The sequence below is a fragment of the Primulina tabacum genome, chromosome 2 (assembly GCF_025594145.1).
Source record: "Primulina tabacum isolate GXHZ01 chromosome 2, ASM2559414v2, whole genome shotgun sequence".
NCBI lineage: Eukaryota > Viridiplantae > Streptophyta > Magnoliopsida > Lamiales > Gesneriaceae > Primulina > Primulina tabacum.
In genome coordinates, this window is record NC_134551.1 from 1,849,938 (window position 1) to 1,866,518 (window position 16,581).

Consider the following 16,581-nt stretch of genomic DNA (forward strand, 5'->3'; position numbering starts at 1 on the left):
GCCTGATGATTTACACCCAGCGCAAGCCATCTCCCACCCTTTAAATGGTAGAAGTCCCCTCGAAACATGGAAGACCGGACTCATGTTATGTTGCTGGTGAGGTTACTTGTTCCATTGGTCGGATCATAGTCAAACACCATCAGCAGAATATTCATTAAGAAATGATTAGTTTGTGAGCATCGTTGTCTCAATGATTGTTGTTATTGTTAACCAACTAAAGGCCAAAAAGAAAACTATTTTTGTCCATAACCGGATTTGATGTTTGATTATTGACTAACTGGTGCTTCATCCAACCAAACTAACTAAACAAAGTTTTGTCCACTTTCAGACATGATATTTTTCTGTCCTAATATCTGCGTATCGTACTCACATCATAATTTCATGTATATTATACTTGCATCATAATTTCATAACAATTTTATTAACTTATTTCCAAGATTTTATGGGATAAAGTAATAGTATCTCACTGCAACCAAGTCCCACCCTACTGAGTTTTATATACTCGGGTGTGGTACGACGTGCAATTTTTGGTAGGGAGTCGTCAGATAGTGAGACCAATGTGTTGAGATTCTCGCATGGGAGAGAGTATCGATTATATTGGTATCTTTTGTAATTGGATGGGTACATTTCGACCCCACGCCGGCACCCGTAAAATGCCGGCAACTGTCCTTTTTGGACCTTCTTTATTTCCAAAATATCCACCCTTTTTTTCCTGTTCTTTTTCTCCTTTTCTTAATATCTATATCTATATACATAATAACAAAAATATATTAATTTTCTCAAGCAGACATAAGGAAAATATCTATTAATAAATACTTAAGACTTTTTCTTTTTCGTTTGAGACTTTTGTCAATTTAAGTGGGTATTTTCTTTAATCTGCATTTGACAATTGTTTTATTCTATTTTATTTGCTTTTCACCCTTCGACATCTCATGAGGATAGATAGTATAATAAATTAACTCTGGTGAGGGGTTAAAAATACAGGACTGTTAACTCAATCAGGTAGGCCTAAACTTGGCCATCTCACCCTCAACAAAAATTAGGCTAATATTTAGCTCAATTAAAATATATGATCTTGCTGTGATAAAAAATGAATACCTGTTGGTTTTTGCATTTCAAACTGTGATCCCTAACCATTTGTGCATAAGGAAGCTGAAACAGCGATCAAACATGTGGAATGCAAGTTTTATTAAGATAGGGTCAGTTTCTTATCAATAATAATAAAGAGTGTAACTCTGTATCTTGAGATGGAGAATTCTCGCCTCTTAAGTATGTTTAGATTATTTTCGTCGCTTTTCATGTTAAATAATGAGCAGAATCCTTGCTCATTCTTGCTAACCCAACCAAATCACCAAGAGATTTACAAATGCGGTGTATATCACGGTCAGAAGTGTTTTGGTTTATGTTCTTGATTCTAACAGCAAGTACTTCCACAGCATCAAGAGGCTGAACTGGACATTCTTGACTTCCCACTGAAATTTTACCAGCCAAAACTGCTTGCCTACTGGAGTTCACACTCTTAAAAACAAAGGGATGAGACACTTACCCTTAAGCTGAAGCAGAACAAGATAGAAGTGGACACAATCTTATACCACAACAAAATACAACAGAAGGATGAGAAAGAAAAACAATAACAAGTACCTCAAATTTCATATGACAACACTTCGAACCATTGGAAGCATTTACGAACAAAGCACCTGTGACCTTTCCAAATTCTGAAATAGCTTCTACAATCTCACAAAGACCAACTATAGAGCATATGTTCTTGATGGATATGGAGCATGCACTTTCCATGTCAGATATTTCGCTAGAATCATCAGGCGATATAGAAGCATCACTATTATCACCAGGCTTGGGACGAGAAGTTGAAGAAGCTCTGAAGGGTGCCAAGACAGTGGCCTTAGACTTTGCCCTGTTATCTGAAGATTTGGACCTGTCAGCAAATCCTTTTCTAGAGAGATCAAGCTTCTGTAGGCATAAAGTACAACACACATACAGTGAATTTTGAAGAGTTTCAAATTTCATCAGCATCTCTAGATAAAGAACAGTGCCTCGCCTAAACTAGGAGCATTTACACAATAATAATTTGAACAAAATGGTCACAAGATAAATCACAATGGGAATTCAAAACATCTATTGGAAAAATCAATGAGGAACCTGGAAGTGCATACCCCAAAAAATCAAGGGTCAACAAAATTCAAAATACAAAAATGCTTCCATCTTTTTATCCCACAAACAAACTATGTTTCTATACGATTTCTTCAGTTTCATAATGTGTTCTACGTTTAAAACATAAACAAAAAGTCATCGATAAAATAAATCAAGTTCAAATATTTTAACTAAATTATTAATACTTAGCAGATTGCTCCCCATAAATTTCACTTAAAAAAAATTTATTTCCTTAATTTTTATATATTAGCCTACATTTTGGGAAACAATAATCGTGCTTACTAACTAAGAGAGTGATATATAGAACTGTATATGCGTTTTAAAATATTTAAATTGAATTATTACAATCAACTAAAAATTTTGATAAAACAACGAGTATTCAATATTATAATTTGTAACAGAGCTTCATATAATTATTGTAATTCAATTAGTAATATAAAAGTATAGCTAAAAATGATTCGCTTGAGGAAGAATTTGTAAATGTTTTTCTACTATCAATCTCAATAATATGTATGCAATAGTAGGGAATTGAGATAAAGTAGTTTAGCTCATGTGTTTTATCTCAATGCGGATGACATGTGGGGGTAGGGGTTTTGCTATTGGCTCCAAATGCCCGTGCTAGCTCATGTTTTTCTAAATATAGCTGTTGCCCGTGACATTTAATTCGGCTCTTCTTTGATGTTGCAAGGATCAGTTGGTAGAGTTGAAATGTATAAAGTATGGGAGGTTTAGGCCCCGATGGTGAATAGACTTTTTCAATATTATTGATGAAGCTCGGATAAATTAGGTGAGTGAGCAATTTATCGAGTAGAATTATGTACTTTCCCAGTGAATGCAGGTAACTGAGCAAAAGAATCCCGGGCCGAGAGATTTGCACACTTGATAAACAAAGAACGTCAGTGAGCCGTTGGAAAGGTTTCCGATGAAACCATTCAAATACTTAAGTCAGTTGAGTATTTTTTACGCAAAAGAAATGAGAGTGTTATAAATGGAGTATATAGTGAGTGCTTTGTGATAAAATGCTTAGTGAATGTCTCAAATGATCGAGTAAACTTGAATATTTATAGGAGAAAAGGTAATGATGATCTTATTTTTCAGTGTTTGGCTATTTCTCGTGATCAAACGACTGTCCATATCTTGCCCATCTGATACTATCATTACTGATAACTTATGTTATCACAAGTCAAGTTACATCGTCTCTACGCGTGTTGTCTGATATATTAATGATTTTGAGAAATGATGCTCTATATTGTGGGCTTACGATCGAGGTTTTTTCCCGAGATAATCGTAGAATGATCATGATTTGAGAAAACAAATAGGATAATAATCATAATTAGGACGAAAGAAAGAAAACATATTTCTCGAGGGAAAAGATGTACCTTTGGTTTGCGCGACACTTGACAAGTCGTTTTTACCAATTAATTTTCAATTAAAAGTGGCGTCGGCTGAGGAAGAGTGACGGGACGGCCGTCAATGCGAAGTAATTGCCATCTTCCAACTTGGCTTTTCCCGATTCTTCTTTCATTCTTTTCATTTATTTATTATAATTGTGAATTTCTTTTTCAGAATTTAATGCGAAAGCGTCGTGATACGAAAATCCGCCTAATTTCAACGTGTGTAGGCAAAAGGGATGTATAGTTTTGTCGTTTGGGTGATGTTTCTCTCAGACCAATCGTATTTTAGTCTAATTTAACATGTGTAGGTAAATATTGATGTAGAACAACAAATAAATGAGAAATTATTGCATCGAATTGAAACGATGAATCGACAAGTTTAGAAGCATAGTGAAAATACGAACCACTTGTCGCGCGATAAATGAATAATTTATGATCATAAATGAAATGTGGGCAGTAATTACACATTCTCTATGTTGGGTGATTAAGAGTATTCGTCTTTCCTATTATATAAACAAAATATGATATTTAGATCCCACAAAATGAATATAAATATATGAAAATATGAAAGATCAACGTGATCCGACGAACAAGAGTGGGAATATGTTGCACACCTACCACGCACACCTATGTGAGCACCGATGAGGTGTCACTCACTTATTATCCCTGCACACATATGTGAGCACCGATGAGGTGTCGCTCACCTATTGGATGTGATGAAATATAGAAAAATTGCGCATCCAATGGGTGAATGACACCTCATCGATGCTCACATAGATTTACACGGTAGATGTGCAACATATAAAACTCATATATATATATACATATATATACTAGAAAAGTGCACGTGCGTTGCACGTGAGCAACTAAATTGCTGGAAATATAAGTACGAAATTTTGATAATATTTAAATGAATTAAAATATGACTAATATAATATATTAATTGAAACAAACCAAACCACAAAATCAAAAATCATGACCATAGACGGTATATGGATCAGAGAAGTTATCTTATCCACATGAAACGCTTTTCAATATATTTCTTGGTTGATTTTGATAACTCAACAACTGTTCGTCGTTGTCTTCGTCGTTGTTTGTTATAATATACATATAATCATTTTGGTATACTCAGCAAGTATATTATCGTCTTTAACATCTATTATGTTATTTAAAATCCTCATCTGGGATCTGACATGCTCGTAGTTTACTTCCCTATCAGGACGTTTTTTCGGTTTTCTACATTGTTTTTATCCAGTAATCTTATTTTCCAAATATTTATTTTATTGTTGAATGATTTTTCAGTTTTTGACAATCATCAACTATAACTCATAAGAATAAATATTGTTTTTAGTCGTGATTGGTTTTTACTTGTGACTAAAAGTATGTATTACGTATATATTCTTCAACAGCATAACCAATGAATCATGCTGTAATTTCTTCAAACATCGTGATATTTGTAATATCATTTTTATATATTTAGTATCAATATTATCAACATATAGCTATAAGTTTAATAAATTTTAACAATTATTTCTCAATCAGTGTGAGAAAAAAACTTGAAAATCTTTTCAAATGACTATTTCTTAAAACCGTGTCATCCTTTAATTTGACGCAATTCAGGAAAGTAATTTTGTTCGTCATTTTTTAGAAGATTTGGAACTATGATTACGTGCATCATATCATGAGGATGATATAGTTACAATCTCATAAACAAAACAAATTTATTCTATCGAGTTTACATTTTGTTTTATAATATTTTATATATTATGGAACGACATACAAAATTAATTATTGTATTTTAAAAATCTTGAGAAGGACACGGATAACGTAATTAAGATATGTATATGAGATATCATTCAAATATATATATCAAAGTATTTGTCTTATTCAATATATCATCTAATAATACAACTGTTTAGATTTCATGAATATCTTATAATAGACAAAAGTAATTTGATGAAATATTGTATAATTCAATTTGAATTTCACTATTCGGCTAAGTGAATTTATTTGGCGAGTAGTTCCCTATATTACCATCATATATCTCATGAATTAGTTTGTTAGCCACTTTAATTAAAAAAATAGACAAAAAAACCTCTTAGCCACCTCGAAATCAATCGAGATAATATTGGAATAAATAAAGTGCAACCGGCTCAATGTCCCAATTTACTAAAAATGCACAACATTGATCTATTGTGTCCACAAAGCTTTAAAATTGTTCTCATACCATTAAAAATAGAATGAGAATTATACAAAAAAAAATATTCATGTATTTCTTTTTCTGAATGAAAATTTTTTCTTTTTGTTTATTCTTTGAGAAATATTGATATTTTATATGACATCAACATGTTGCAAACCATAAGGTAGCAACATAATCGCTAAATAACCCTTAAAGGTTTACACATACAATTTCCAATTTCTTCTTCATTGACCATTGTGTTGCGTTGTATTTTAAATATGAATCATTCTTGATCTTAATATCTTGCTTTAAATATGCTTTCAAATATATATGTATATGTTTCATGTCACTTAGTTAGATCTAATTTCAAATATCTAAAAAAATGTGTTTGAATTATATCATACATAAATAGGGACATAGTAATACGCAGCATTATTTTTTTTAACATGTTTTTTTCATACACTATGTTTGTCATAAATTTTTTGTTCAAAATTTGATTCATTTCTTAACTACATATATGAAGAACCAATAAATTATATAATTCACAGAAATCATATATTACTCTCTTCGTAGAACATAAGACCCAAAATATGTGGCTTTGATTGGTGTACTCTCATACATATTTTCATATAAACAACAAGACAAATAATAGGATATCAGAAAAATCAATTGTCGCCAACAATACTAAACAAAATGAATTTAAAAAATTCATGACACAAACAACCTCCATAAAAAAATGATAACTCGAAGTTCAAAAATAATTTATTTAGTACAATAACAAAAAAATTGAAGTATATACGAACAACAAAAAACATAAATCACTCTCAAATTAAATACTAACTCATATTATTCAAAGTTTTTATAAATTTTTCAATATTTTTTTTCAAATAAAGAGAAGGCGCCTCATTAACGTCATGGTTTCATAAATATTTTATTTTAAAAAAAAACAAACAAAGGAAAAAATGGTGCCTCAAAATCATCATGAAAAATCCTTTAATAAAAAAACCTTAAGAAATAAAAATATAATACGAAGTCACACAATTTTTCTTAAATCAAAGAAAAATATTAGATCGTTGACAGAATATATCTGACAACGACAAAACATACGTTAACTTGTGATACAATTAAAATTTAGAATCATGTATAATCATTTAATTAGAACAAAATCGTATGCCAAAAATCTACTTGATATTATCTCTTTTAACAATTTATCCATGTTTGTCGTCCACCAGAGGACTCATAGATCCACTAATTTTTTCAGTCCACCTATTAATTTCACAATAAATAATACTACAAAAATATTATAATCAAGCACATAAAAACTCAAATTCAAATACCTTCAATCAATTTAAATAAAAAAATTTGAATAGAGAATTTAATAATGTTGTAAACATTTTTAATACTTATTTATAGACAGAAGTCTGGAAATACATTTGTCCCAATAAATCAAAAAATATTATCTCTTTATATTCTGATATATAAGCTAAAAACGAAGAAACATTTCATCATTATTAATATTTTCTAAGTCGCTTTAAACTAAATAATCAAGCAAACTGAAAACATACATTATGTGTTTAAGAATTAAAAAATAATCATTTTTGTGGGATATATGGTTTTGTTTTATATTTTTTTTCGGTGAACAAACAAATCACATAAGGAATCCAAACACAACATGATCAATACAAACGACATATAACACCAAAACATGTAATGCTATGTTAAAAAATTCATCTCATTGCAAGAACACAAAATGATTAAATGAAGCATATTATTTAGTAATATTTATTTAGCATCATATATAAAAAATTGACTAAATAGCTTAAAAACAATGTTTGGAATAACTTACATACTCTATCGATCATGTATCTTTATTGATACATAAAGAGTTTGAAAATATCTTTATTCTAAATGAGAGAAAGAAGTTTTATATAACCTTAATATTTATTAATAATTTATTTTTATTCAATCCGACTCATCTCCTTTCATCTGTCCATTATTACCTATCATCAATATGGTAGTTATTTTTCATGAATTTGACGGAAATGTATAAATTTAGTAATTAAAATTAAATTTAAAAATAAATTAAAACAATAATTAGTTTGATTGAGTTAAGTACACTATTAATGATATTATTAAACTAATTACATAAAAATGATTTAAATAATATCATGAACATAACAAATTGTGAAACAAAAATGGTAAAATGGTAAGGTTACAAATAAAAATCATATATTTAATAGATAATATTTATTTAACATCATATAACTAAATAGCTTAAATGTTTATATTGAAATCACCTACATACAAATATTTTCTCTCGATCACATATATTTGTTGATACATAAATAGTCTTAAAATATTTCTGTTGTAAATGAGAAGAAGATGTTTTATATGACCTTAATATTTTTTAATGTCACTCATCTTCATTCGTCTTCCTATCATTACTTTAATGTTCGTAATATTAATAATTTTTTCAATGTATAACATTATGATAGTGATTTTCTATTAATTTGATGTCATTGTATAAATTAAAGTAATTAAATTTAAATTCAAAATAAAAGTAAAATTTAAATTTAAAAATAAAAGTAAAATTAAAATAATAAATAGCTTGATTGAGTTAAGTACTATATTAATAATCCTATTAAACTAACGTAGAAAATAACTTAAAGAAAATCATGAACATTATACAAATTATAAAACAAAAAAGGATAAAATAGTAAGTTTACAAGATAAAATCAAAATAATAATTAATTTGATTGAGTTAAGTACACTATTAATTATCATATTAAACTAATATGAAAAATGACAATAAACAAAACGGTAAAATAGTAAGTTTACAAATAAAAGTCACATATTTATAATAATAAAATAGATGTTAGTAATATTAGCAATTTTGTTAAATGTATAACATTATGATAAATTTATAAGTAAAATTAAAATAATAATTAATTTGATTGAGTTAAGTACACTATTAATTATCATATTAAACTAACATGAAAAATGACTTAAAGAACCCTATGAACTTGACAAAATAAAAAACAAATGAAAGTGTAAAAAAGAAAACTCACAAATGAAAGTTAAGTACACTGTTAATTAACATATTAAACTGACATAGAAAATTACTTAAAGAACCAAATGAAGATGACAAATTATAAAATAAATAAAAAAGTAAAAAGGTACACTCAGAATTCAAACTCATATATTTATAATAGTAATATATATATATATAATAACTACATTAATTAACATTTATTGCGATAAAATCCATGCTATCATTTCACTATATTTGTCTGAGTCCCTATCACTGTTCACCCGAAGGCGTGGCGACAACGTGTTCGTTTCTTGTCCCCAATCTTCATTTCGCCAGTCCCAATCCAAATCCCAACCAACTTCGCTTCTGTAATTTAGTGGAGAAGCCACGTCGGGCCAACATTCTCCAATATTAATCTCCAAAGATCCTGGATTATCACGCATATTCCCTGACTTATCACCGTCGGTAAATTCCTTCTTGTCCTTTTCCTTCTTCGCTTCTTCCATGGTCGGCAAGATCCCATCAGCATCAGCCAACAAGTCATCTAGGGAGATAATCCGGCTGTCGACTCCCAGTCCTGGTTCGCATATGATCCCCAGCTTCATTAATGGATCTTCCCGTGGCGTCAAACTATCCATCGAAGCATTCCCATTTTCACCTTTGTTTTCCTCCCAGGAAATAGTGATGGATGACTCCTCTTTGTGTACTAGGGTTGGAGTACTCGGGGTTCTTCTGCATGGTTTCGGGTTGCTCAAGTTATGATTTTTACGGGGTTTTGTCTTCTTCACGGATGATCCGGCGACGGCGGTTCGCTTTCCAGCCTTAGCTGCTGCTGCGATCGCCGGCGGCGGGAAAAAGTTCGGGTTGGGTTTCCGGTGACTGTCTATTCTTCTACCTAAATGAGAGTTCCAGTAGTTCTTGATCTCATTGTCGGTTCGACCTGGCAACAACCCAGCTATAACAGACCACCTAACAAAAAGCCCTCAGTTTGTTATTATTTAATCCATGCTACTAACATACTGTTTTTCTCAACTTCCAATTTCTTTGTAGCAGTTTGTTTGTAAGGCATACGAGAGCTTGTGATTATGAAAACTGTTCAATTTTTTTAAAAAAATATTGTTTAAGACCTCAAAATATCCGATTTAATGGGGGTATAATCTGCTTTTAAAAATTGGTATTTTATCGTATCCAAAATACATCGCCACCCAGCTGATAAAATCCTAGCATTTTTTTTTTGTCGTCTAGGAGGCTGCTAGATCCCGTGGGTTTTTATCAAATAAATTAACTCGCGAAATCCTATCATAAAAGTTTTTTTTATGTTTTTTAATTTTAAAATAAATATATAAGACATATTGAGTAACTTATTTAAGTGAAAATAACATATATAATGGAAATTGATTATACTTTGAAAAACCGGCCAATCGTAGGCTGATATGAATATTCTCATGGAACATACGAACTTTTATATGAAAGTCAAATCTATAAATTTCATATATAAATGCACATTTTACTTTCTGATCATACAGCTTAGTTTATTTTGTCGAAGTGATCTAGAACACAAACCTATTTCCCATGGATGAATGAAGATTGATGATGATTTCATCTTCTTGTGCTGAAAATTTGCCTCTCTTGAGGTCTGATCTCAAGTAATTTACCCATCGCAGCCTGCAACTCTTCCCGCACCGAAGTAAACCTTCATGAAGTACATAATCATATAAGCAACCGATGCCGCCGGCCTATAAACTCGACCGGTTTCTTTGAATGAAACTCAGGTTCGAATCTTGTGAATGTACGTAGAAATTTAAACGTGAGAAGAGGAATTTAAAAAAAAAATCACCTGCATTCTTGGGCAATGACTTCCACGATCCTTCTCCATTGGCTAATACATAATGTTTAAGCTTTTCATCTTCTTCTGCAGTCCATCTTCCTCTTCTCAAGCCCACTTTCTCACAGCATGGAGATCTCCCCATATTTCCAAACCACGTACCAAACTAGTTAAAACACACACAGACGAGTATATATGTATATATATATATATAAATAAACTAGCTAATCCTATATATATTTATTTACGATGTGAATTTTGTATATTCGTAGCTGCGAGTTGTCGTGTACTGTCGAGCATTATATTGAATAAAAAGTGAGTTATATATGGTTGGATATGTGCATTAATAATGTATGTCAGCAATGATAATTAATGTAGAATTTTGAAATCATCGCGCGCGTGTGTGTGTGTGTATTCATAGGTTGAAAGGTGGCGAGTCTGCCACGACGGCTGTGTTGCACTTTACCTGACGTGGCTGCTGCACCGTCGATCGCCTCCCGACGGGGCGACAATCTCCCACGTTCAACACCAGTACCATTCTCTAATTTCGCTAGTTTTTTTTAGATAAATATAATTTCAGTAATTTAGTTTTGTAATCACCAAATATATAGTTCGAGTAAGTTATACAATTAATTCTTTTTACTTGAATCATTCTATGTTATGGGCAAAATCTTGTAGCTTTCTCTAAAAATTTGCAATTTTCGACCCAGTCGTCCCAAAATGAGAGGGCCTCGCACACACCATTATATATATATCCACCAAAACAGTGTATTTGAAATCGAGATTTCAAAAGTCTGTTTGTTTCGGGGAAGGGGTGTTTACAACTATTAAACTTCCGATCACAATGGATGAGTCACGCACATTGAATTCACCCAGTCTGCAAGAATAGCAATCATGTCGTCCGATTGGAACAATAGTAATTGAGTTCTCTGCTCAATACTGAGGGGCTAATAACCAAAATTTGTCCCATTTGCCTTTGAAATATCCCATGAATTTGTGATTATTCTGGCATGAATTGGAGTTCTCCAAAAAGTTTCATCATGGCGATGTTCTGTAATCAACATATATTGTAATGGTGCGATAGAAAAACGTTTCGATCAATTATTCTACTGTATGCACCTCATTTTAATTGCATTAATTTTGCCGGGGTTCCAGGAAAGAGCTCACACCAATATTTACTTTACAGGAGGTGTTATTTGCACCCATTTGGAATCATACCTCTCCTTGTGGTTTGGGATTTGAGCAGATGGTTATAGCTATAGATTGCTGTTTTGCCGGAGCTAATTGTGCACCAGTCACATTTTTTAATTTTACCTCTACTTCATTTCTCAGGTGCAAGCACTGGTCGGTTTTGAGAAGACCATTAAACACCTCGATGAGCATTTGGTAGACATTAGCTCAAGGTGAGTTTTGGCTATACTTGTAATTTGCATCGACTTCCATGCGTTGCATTTTATCTCCGTCGAATCCCTTTTATTTTATCAAATAACAAGTGAAACATGAAATCTAAATGAAGTGAGGAAGTTTAAAGGCGATGGAATGCCATTACACTTTAGTAACAAGAAGGGTGATTTATACGTCAAGTTTGAAGTTCTTTTCCCACTTCATTGACAGAAGCCCAAACGACAAAGATAAAGGAAACTATTGGTTAGGAAATAGAAATTATACTGTCACAATATACATGTAACCACCCCTTTCGAGTTTTTGCAAAACCATGTTCACTCCTTAGCAAGTTCGTTCAAATAGTATAGGATCGTCTTCGAAACACCTGCAAGTGAGCACCCGGTTGGCCTTGCCTTAAATCTCATATTCTGAGCTTCATTTTTACTGCAAGGGAATTGCTTTTGGCAAAACATGCTTGTACTAGTAACTACGAATTCGTGAAGCTGTTGCAATTTTACAGATTCACGCACCCACCGACATTTCAGAGATCATCTACAAGACTGCCAAATAAAAAAATTTATTATTTTTGCCGTAACTCGTGTTTCTACCTAAAAACTTTGGTGATCAACTAACTTGTCTTGCACCCTAATATTAAGCCAGTGCAAATATGACAATTCTTGATAATCTAAAGGAAGACGAGCTCTTTCTGAACGCTCGCCAACTTATAATCATTGAAACCCATGAAGCTTAATCGAAACCAAGAACTCGGGCCGTTTGAAGGCAATTTATCTTGAAACTTTTGGGCACATTCCATGAAATAGAGCAATGTACAACTCAATAAGTTGAACGCTGAAATCCTAAGAAATAGTAGTCAGTAGGAAGAAGTTCATAACACCTCAGTCAACCGACGCCAATTTCTCTTCATCAACCTCAAAGGCTTTCCTTGCTTGCTTCAGTTCTTCATTCATTGATAACAGCTCTGTGCAACGGTTTAGCTTTGGCCTATCCTATAAACATCGAGAAACGCACGAAATTTGAAAGCATTCAGCTCAATACTAGAGTTTTAAAGTCATTTTTTGTTTTTTATTACATTTCTTTTCCCATTTTTCTGATACAATCATATGAATTCATTCCTAAGCAGTACTGAATAATCTCCACGGTTCTAAATGAGATGATTAAATTTCCACTAGAGAACCATACCTTTCGTATCAGAAAGAGAAAATCCTCAGTTAAAAGCTTTCCCCTTTTTGTTGCAATGTCTTGAGCTTTATGGACCTGTGAAAATCACAATTACCGATTGCTTGTAAGACAAACCCCAGCCGTGATTTGCCATAACGAAGAAATTAAGGGATTAAGGAAGGGATTAGAAAGGAAATCTTGCCATATCTGTGACATACTCAACAACAATGTCTTCAACAAGTGTTACAGTTTCTGGAAGCGGCTGTATTGCAACAGTTGAAACAAAAAATCATTAAAAATAAAGTTCAGATGAAAATGTTACGCAAACTAATATCATCTCTCCATGTTACTTGTAGACATAAAAATTGTACAAAGCTGTAAAATAACATATGTGGCAAAAGCAACAACCCCACTAAATTCATTGGCATGTGTCATCACTATGATTTTATGATCTACATACAAATATATGTCGTACTTTCTAACTATCATTACAGTTGAACTACAGGATATATACAGCAGATTATGTAAGATAAAATCTGATGTTCGTGGCATGGGATCAGCTACATTTTTACTCTAGGATTACTGAGCAACTTCACGGAAAAAGCACGTGAAATGAAATCTTTCCACATTAATACTATTACAAGATGGTTAGACCTTTATAAGTAGCCGTGAAATATAAAATACCGAAAAAAAATATTAGCAGAGTCTCGGTTGCATATAATATATTCAGCTACACATCAAACTAAAGATGATGCAGCCAAAATGGGATAATGAATACTCACGTTAGACTCATCCCCGAATCCATACATCATGTGTTGCACTGTAGAATCCAAATGAACGAGTGCCGGAAAATTAGTAAATAAAATAATGAACTAAAAAGAAATGAAATAGAAATGACTCACAATCTTTCTGAAACATTCCACGTTTGCGCTTTAAGGAGGATTCTGAAGGTTGGGACGGACCAACTCTTGCTTTCGAGGAAGATCCTGCAGTTGAATTATTCATCCTCTGCACCTCGGAATTTTGCCTTCACACCACAAATAATGTCATAGTCATCAAAAGATTCTCGAATGCATGATAGATCAATTTTTTCTCGAAAACTTATATACAGCTAATAGAGTAATGCAATTTATCTCGCTCGAGTTACATTAGGCAGGATGAAGATGAAACATATTTCCATATGTAATAAAATTATGTCAGATTCAGTAAGTACTAGTTGGTGAAACATCAAACTTTCAATGAGAATAATCTACCAGGTTTTAAAGCCACGATAAACTCAGTATATATAATGGAAAAAACATTATATATCCATGAAAATTAGAGTCAGAATAAAACAAGAAAAAGCTCAGAAAATTGAACGACCAAAACTGAAATTCTCCTAGACATAATACAACAAGGCTCCTGTGATCAACGATAATTATTCAAGTTATGAAATCAAGAGGAACTACTGAATTTTAGACATATTCTAACTGGAAAACCAACTCCTAAGGACGTAAAAAAGAAAGGAAATTCAACCTAAGATCATTGCCGTTTCTCTCGATTGGTAAGAGAAAGAAACGTACAAACACACAGAAACGGTCAAAACTTATAATTTTTATCCACTCTTACCAAAATAACATGCGACACACAGACACCAAAAGAAACGAAACGGACAATTGATGAACAACGGATGAAAACCCATTATACATCATATAAAATAAGAATAAATACTTACGGAGCACCTCCACACCTTTGAGTATGTACCTCAAAACCTAAACGGGGAAGCTTAAAACATTGCAACGAACATGAAACACGCCAAGATTCGAATCCAAAATTGAATCCTTAGTTATAAATGCATCGGGATGCAGCGGAGTGTTGAATTTATCTAAGCCGCGAAAGGTGGGGCAACGACCGGTGCCAATGGATTTCGATTGATGGAGGCGGTCTACTTTGGGGCCGGTGAGAATGAAATATGTTCTTAAGATATTTATATACGGGCCTATTTTGGGCTTCTGATTTTCATCAAATTAAAATTTGATGCTACGAGCCAACCTTAAAATGGGCCAATGCATCTTATACTGTATATAAGAAATTTTTTATTTTTGTTTTTGAAACACCAGAGATTTCTTAAACCAAGAAAGTCGTGATTTACATGTCAACTAATAAACAAATAACAACATTCATCAAACAATGTAGAATGGTCGAGTCCGTGCGAGACCAAAATAGGCACAACACCATTGGCTGAACCACCTGCACGCTTGCACTGCTGAGCTTAAAAGCTAGCCATTCTCGATCCAAGTAAACGAATGGATAAAACTACATATTCATCATCGGCATATTAGTGTGAGATTTGTGGAGTTTATGACATGTATACGAATATTTACTCTTGCAATCTCGCTAGGACTTGTTCATCTACTATCAGCGACAGTTTCTCAAAAACCGTTACAAATTAACGACGGTTTTGTTGAAAAATATCGTCGCTAAAGTACCGACAGCTTTAGCGACGATTTACACGTAAATCGTCGCTAATTTAAGCGAATGTTATATACAAACCGTCGCTGACTGAAAGCGACGATTTTTGAAAAAATAGTAGATTAATGAAGCGACGGTTTTTAATAAAAAAAACTCATGCTTGATTTACAAAATACATAATGTACTACGCTAAAATTCATAAATAAAATAATAAGCTAAAATTCATCAATAAATTATTACGCAAAAATTAAAATTAAATATTAAATTTTTTGTAAAGAAAACGCTTTAAAAACCTGACGTGCGAAAATATGCAGATCCACGTAATGCTGGAAGATCACACCGACGCGCAAATCTACGAAATTAATCCGCAAAAATTGATATCGTTTCGCTACTACCAGAGAAGAAAGGCGAAAATCGCTGAAGGAAAAATGTTCGCGAACCTCGGTATAAATAGAATCATAGCGACGGTTTCTGCAAAAAACCGTCGCAATTAGCGACAGCTTAAAGATAACTGTCAAAAAACCGTCGCCATTGGCGACGGTTTAAAGATAACTGTTGCCAATAACGACGGTGTTTCATAAACCGTCGTATATCTACATCGGCGACAGTTAATTTACAACCGTCGCTTTGGCGACGGTATTTGACTAAACCGTCGCCGATCTAATTAAGCGCCGGTTTTATCCAAAAATAGCGACGGTATTAGAGAACTGTCGCTATTAGCGACGGTCTAAAAAAAACCGTCGTCGAATTTTGCCTCATATGGGTAAAAAAACCCGTCGCACAAAATGACGACGAGTTTGTTCGAACAATCACAATATTAGCGACGGTTTTATGATAAAAGTTCGCTAAACTAGCGACGGTTTTTGATAATGTCCACTGTTCTAAATGAGATGATTAAATTTCCACCGGAGAACCATATCTTTCGTATCAGAAAAGAAAATCCTCAGTTAAAAACTTTCTCATTTTTGTT

The 16,581-nt window shown here is 32.6% G+C and overlaps 3 protein-coding genes across 6 annotated transcripts; all 3 read right to left on the reverse strand.

Moving 5' to 3' along the window:
• Nucleotides 1-1,071: 1,071 nt before the first annotated feature.
• On the reverse strand, nucleotides 1,072-2,180 carry LOC142537238 (uncharacterized). Its single transcript, XM_075642790.1, has 2 exons — nucleotides 1,642-2,180; nucleotides 1,072-1,518 (listed from the first exon to the last, which is right to left on the reverse strand). The coding sequence occupies exons 1-2, from the start codon at nucleotides 2,029-2,031 to the stop codon at nucleotides 1,297-1,299; spliced, it is 612 nt and encodes a 203-aa protein (XP_075498905.1). The 5' UTR covers nucleotides 2,032-2,180; the 3' UTR covers nucleotides 1,072-1,296.
• Nucleotides 2,181-8,970: 6,790 nt separating this feature from the next.
• LOC142537240 (uncharacterized) lies at nucleotides 8,971-10,877 on the reverse strand. The gene is made up of 3 exons (XM_075642791.1): nucleotides 10,611-10,877; nucleotides 10,337-10,466; nucleotides 8,971-9,742 (listed from the first exon to the last, which is right to left on the reverse strand). The coding sequence occupies exons 1-3, from the start codon at nucleotides 10,741-10,743 to the stop codon at nucleotides 8,992-8,994; spliced, it is 1,014 nt and encodes a 337-aa protein (XP_075498906.1). The 5' UTR covers nucleotides 10,744-10,877; the 3' UTR covers nucleotides 8,971-8,991.
• Nucleotides 10,878-12,734: 1,857 nt separating this feature from the next.
• On the reverse strand, nucleotides 12,735-16,021 carry LOC142523883 (transcription initiation factor TFIID subunit 13-like). Of its 4 annotated transcripts, none has more exons than XM_075627633.1 (6): nucleotides 15,905-16,021; nucleotides 14,063-14,187; nucleotides 13,943-13,980; nucleotides 13,363-13,422; nucleotides 13,182-13,256; nucleotides 12,735-12,988 (listed from the first exon to the last, which is right to left on the reverse strand). In XM_075627633.1, exons 2-6 carry the CDS (start codon nucleotides 14,163-14,165, stop codon nucleotides 12,878-12,880), a joined length of 387 nt encoding a protein of 128 aa, XP_075483748.1. In that variant the 5' UTR covers nucleotides 14,166-14,187; nucleotides 15,905-16,021; the 3' UTR covers nucleotides 12,735-12,877. The 4 variants fall into 4 exon arrangements, with proteins under 4 accessions (XP_075483748.1, XP_075483735.1, XP_075483730.1 ...); XM_075627620.1 differs by lacking the exon at nucleotides 15,905-16,021 and adding an exon at nucleotides 14,890-15,111; XM_075627615.1 differs by lacking the exon at nucleotides 15,905-16,021 and adding an exon at nucleotides 14,875-15,111.
• Nucleotides 16,022-16,581: the final 560 nt, after the last annotated feature.

Excerpts from the sequence above, each read along its gene's own strand:
- LOC142523883 (XM_075627633.1), bottom strand. The coding sequence starts at position 14,165 with ATGAATAATTCAACTGCAGGATCTTCCTCGAAAGCAAGAGTTGGTCCG. Across the intron at positions 13,423-13,942 it reads GATTCGGGGATGAGTCTAAC|CCGCTTCCAGAAACTGTAAC; the intron begins GTGAGTATTCAT and ends GTTGCAATACAG. Across the intron at positions 13,257-13,362 it reads TTGAGTATGTCACAGATATG|GTCCATAAAGCTCAAGACAT; the intron begins GCAAGATTTCCT and ends TGATTTTCACAG.
- LOC142537238 (XM_075642790.1), bottom strand. The coding sequence starts at position 2,031 with ATGCTGATGAAATTTGAAACTCTTCAAAATTCACTGTATGTGTGTTGT. Across the intron at positions 1,519-1,641 it reads GTTGTCATATGAAATTTGAG|AGTGTGAACTCCAGTAGGCA; the intron begins GTACTTGTTATT and ends TTTGTTTTTAAG.
- LOC142537240 (XM_075642791.1), bottom strand. The coding sequence starts at position 10,743 with ATGGGGAGATCTCCATGCTGTGAGAAAGTGGGCTTGAGAAGAGGAAGA. Across the intron at positions 10,467-10,610 it reads GTCATTGCCCAAGAATGCAG|GTTTACTTCGGTGCGGGAAG; the intron begins GTGATTTTTTTT and ends TACTTCATGAAG. Across the intron at positions 9,743-10,336 it reads CATTCATCCATGGGAAATAG|GTGGTCTGTTATAGCTGGGT; the intron begins GTTTGTGTTCTA and ends GCTTTTTGTTAG.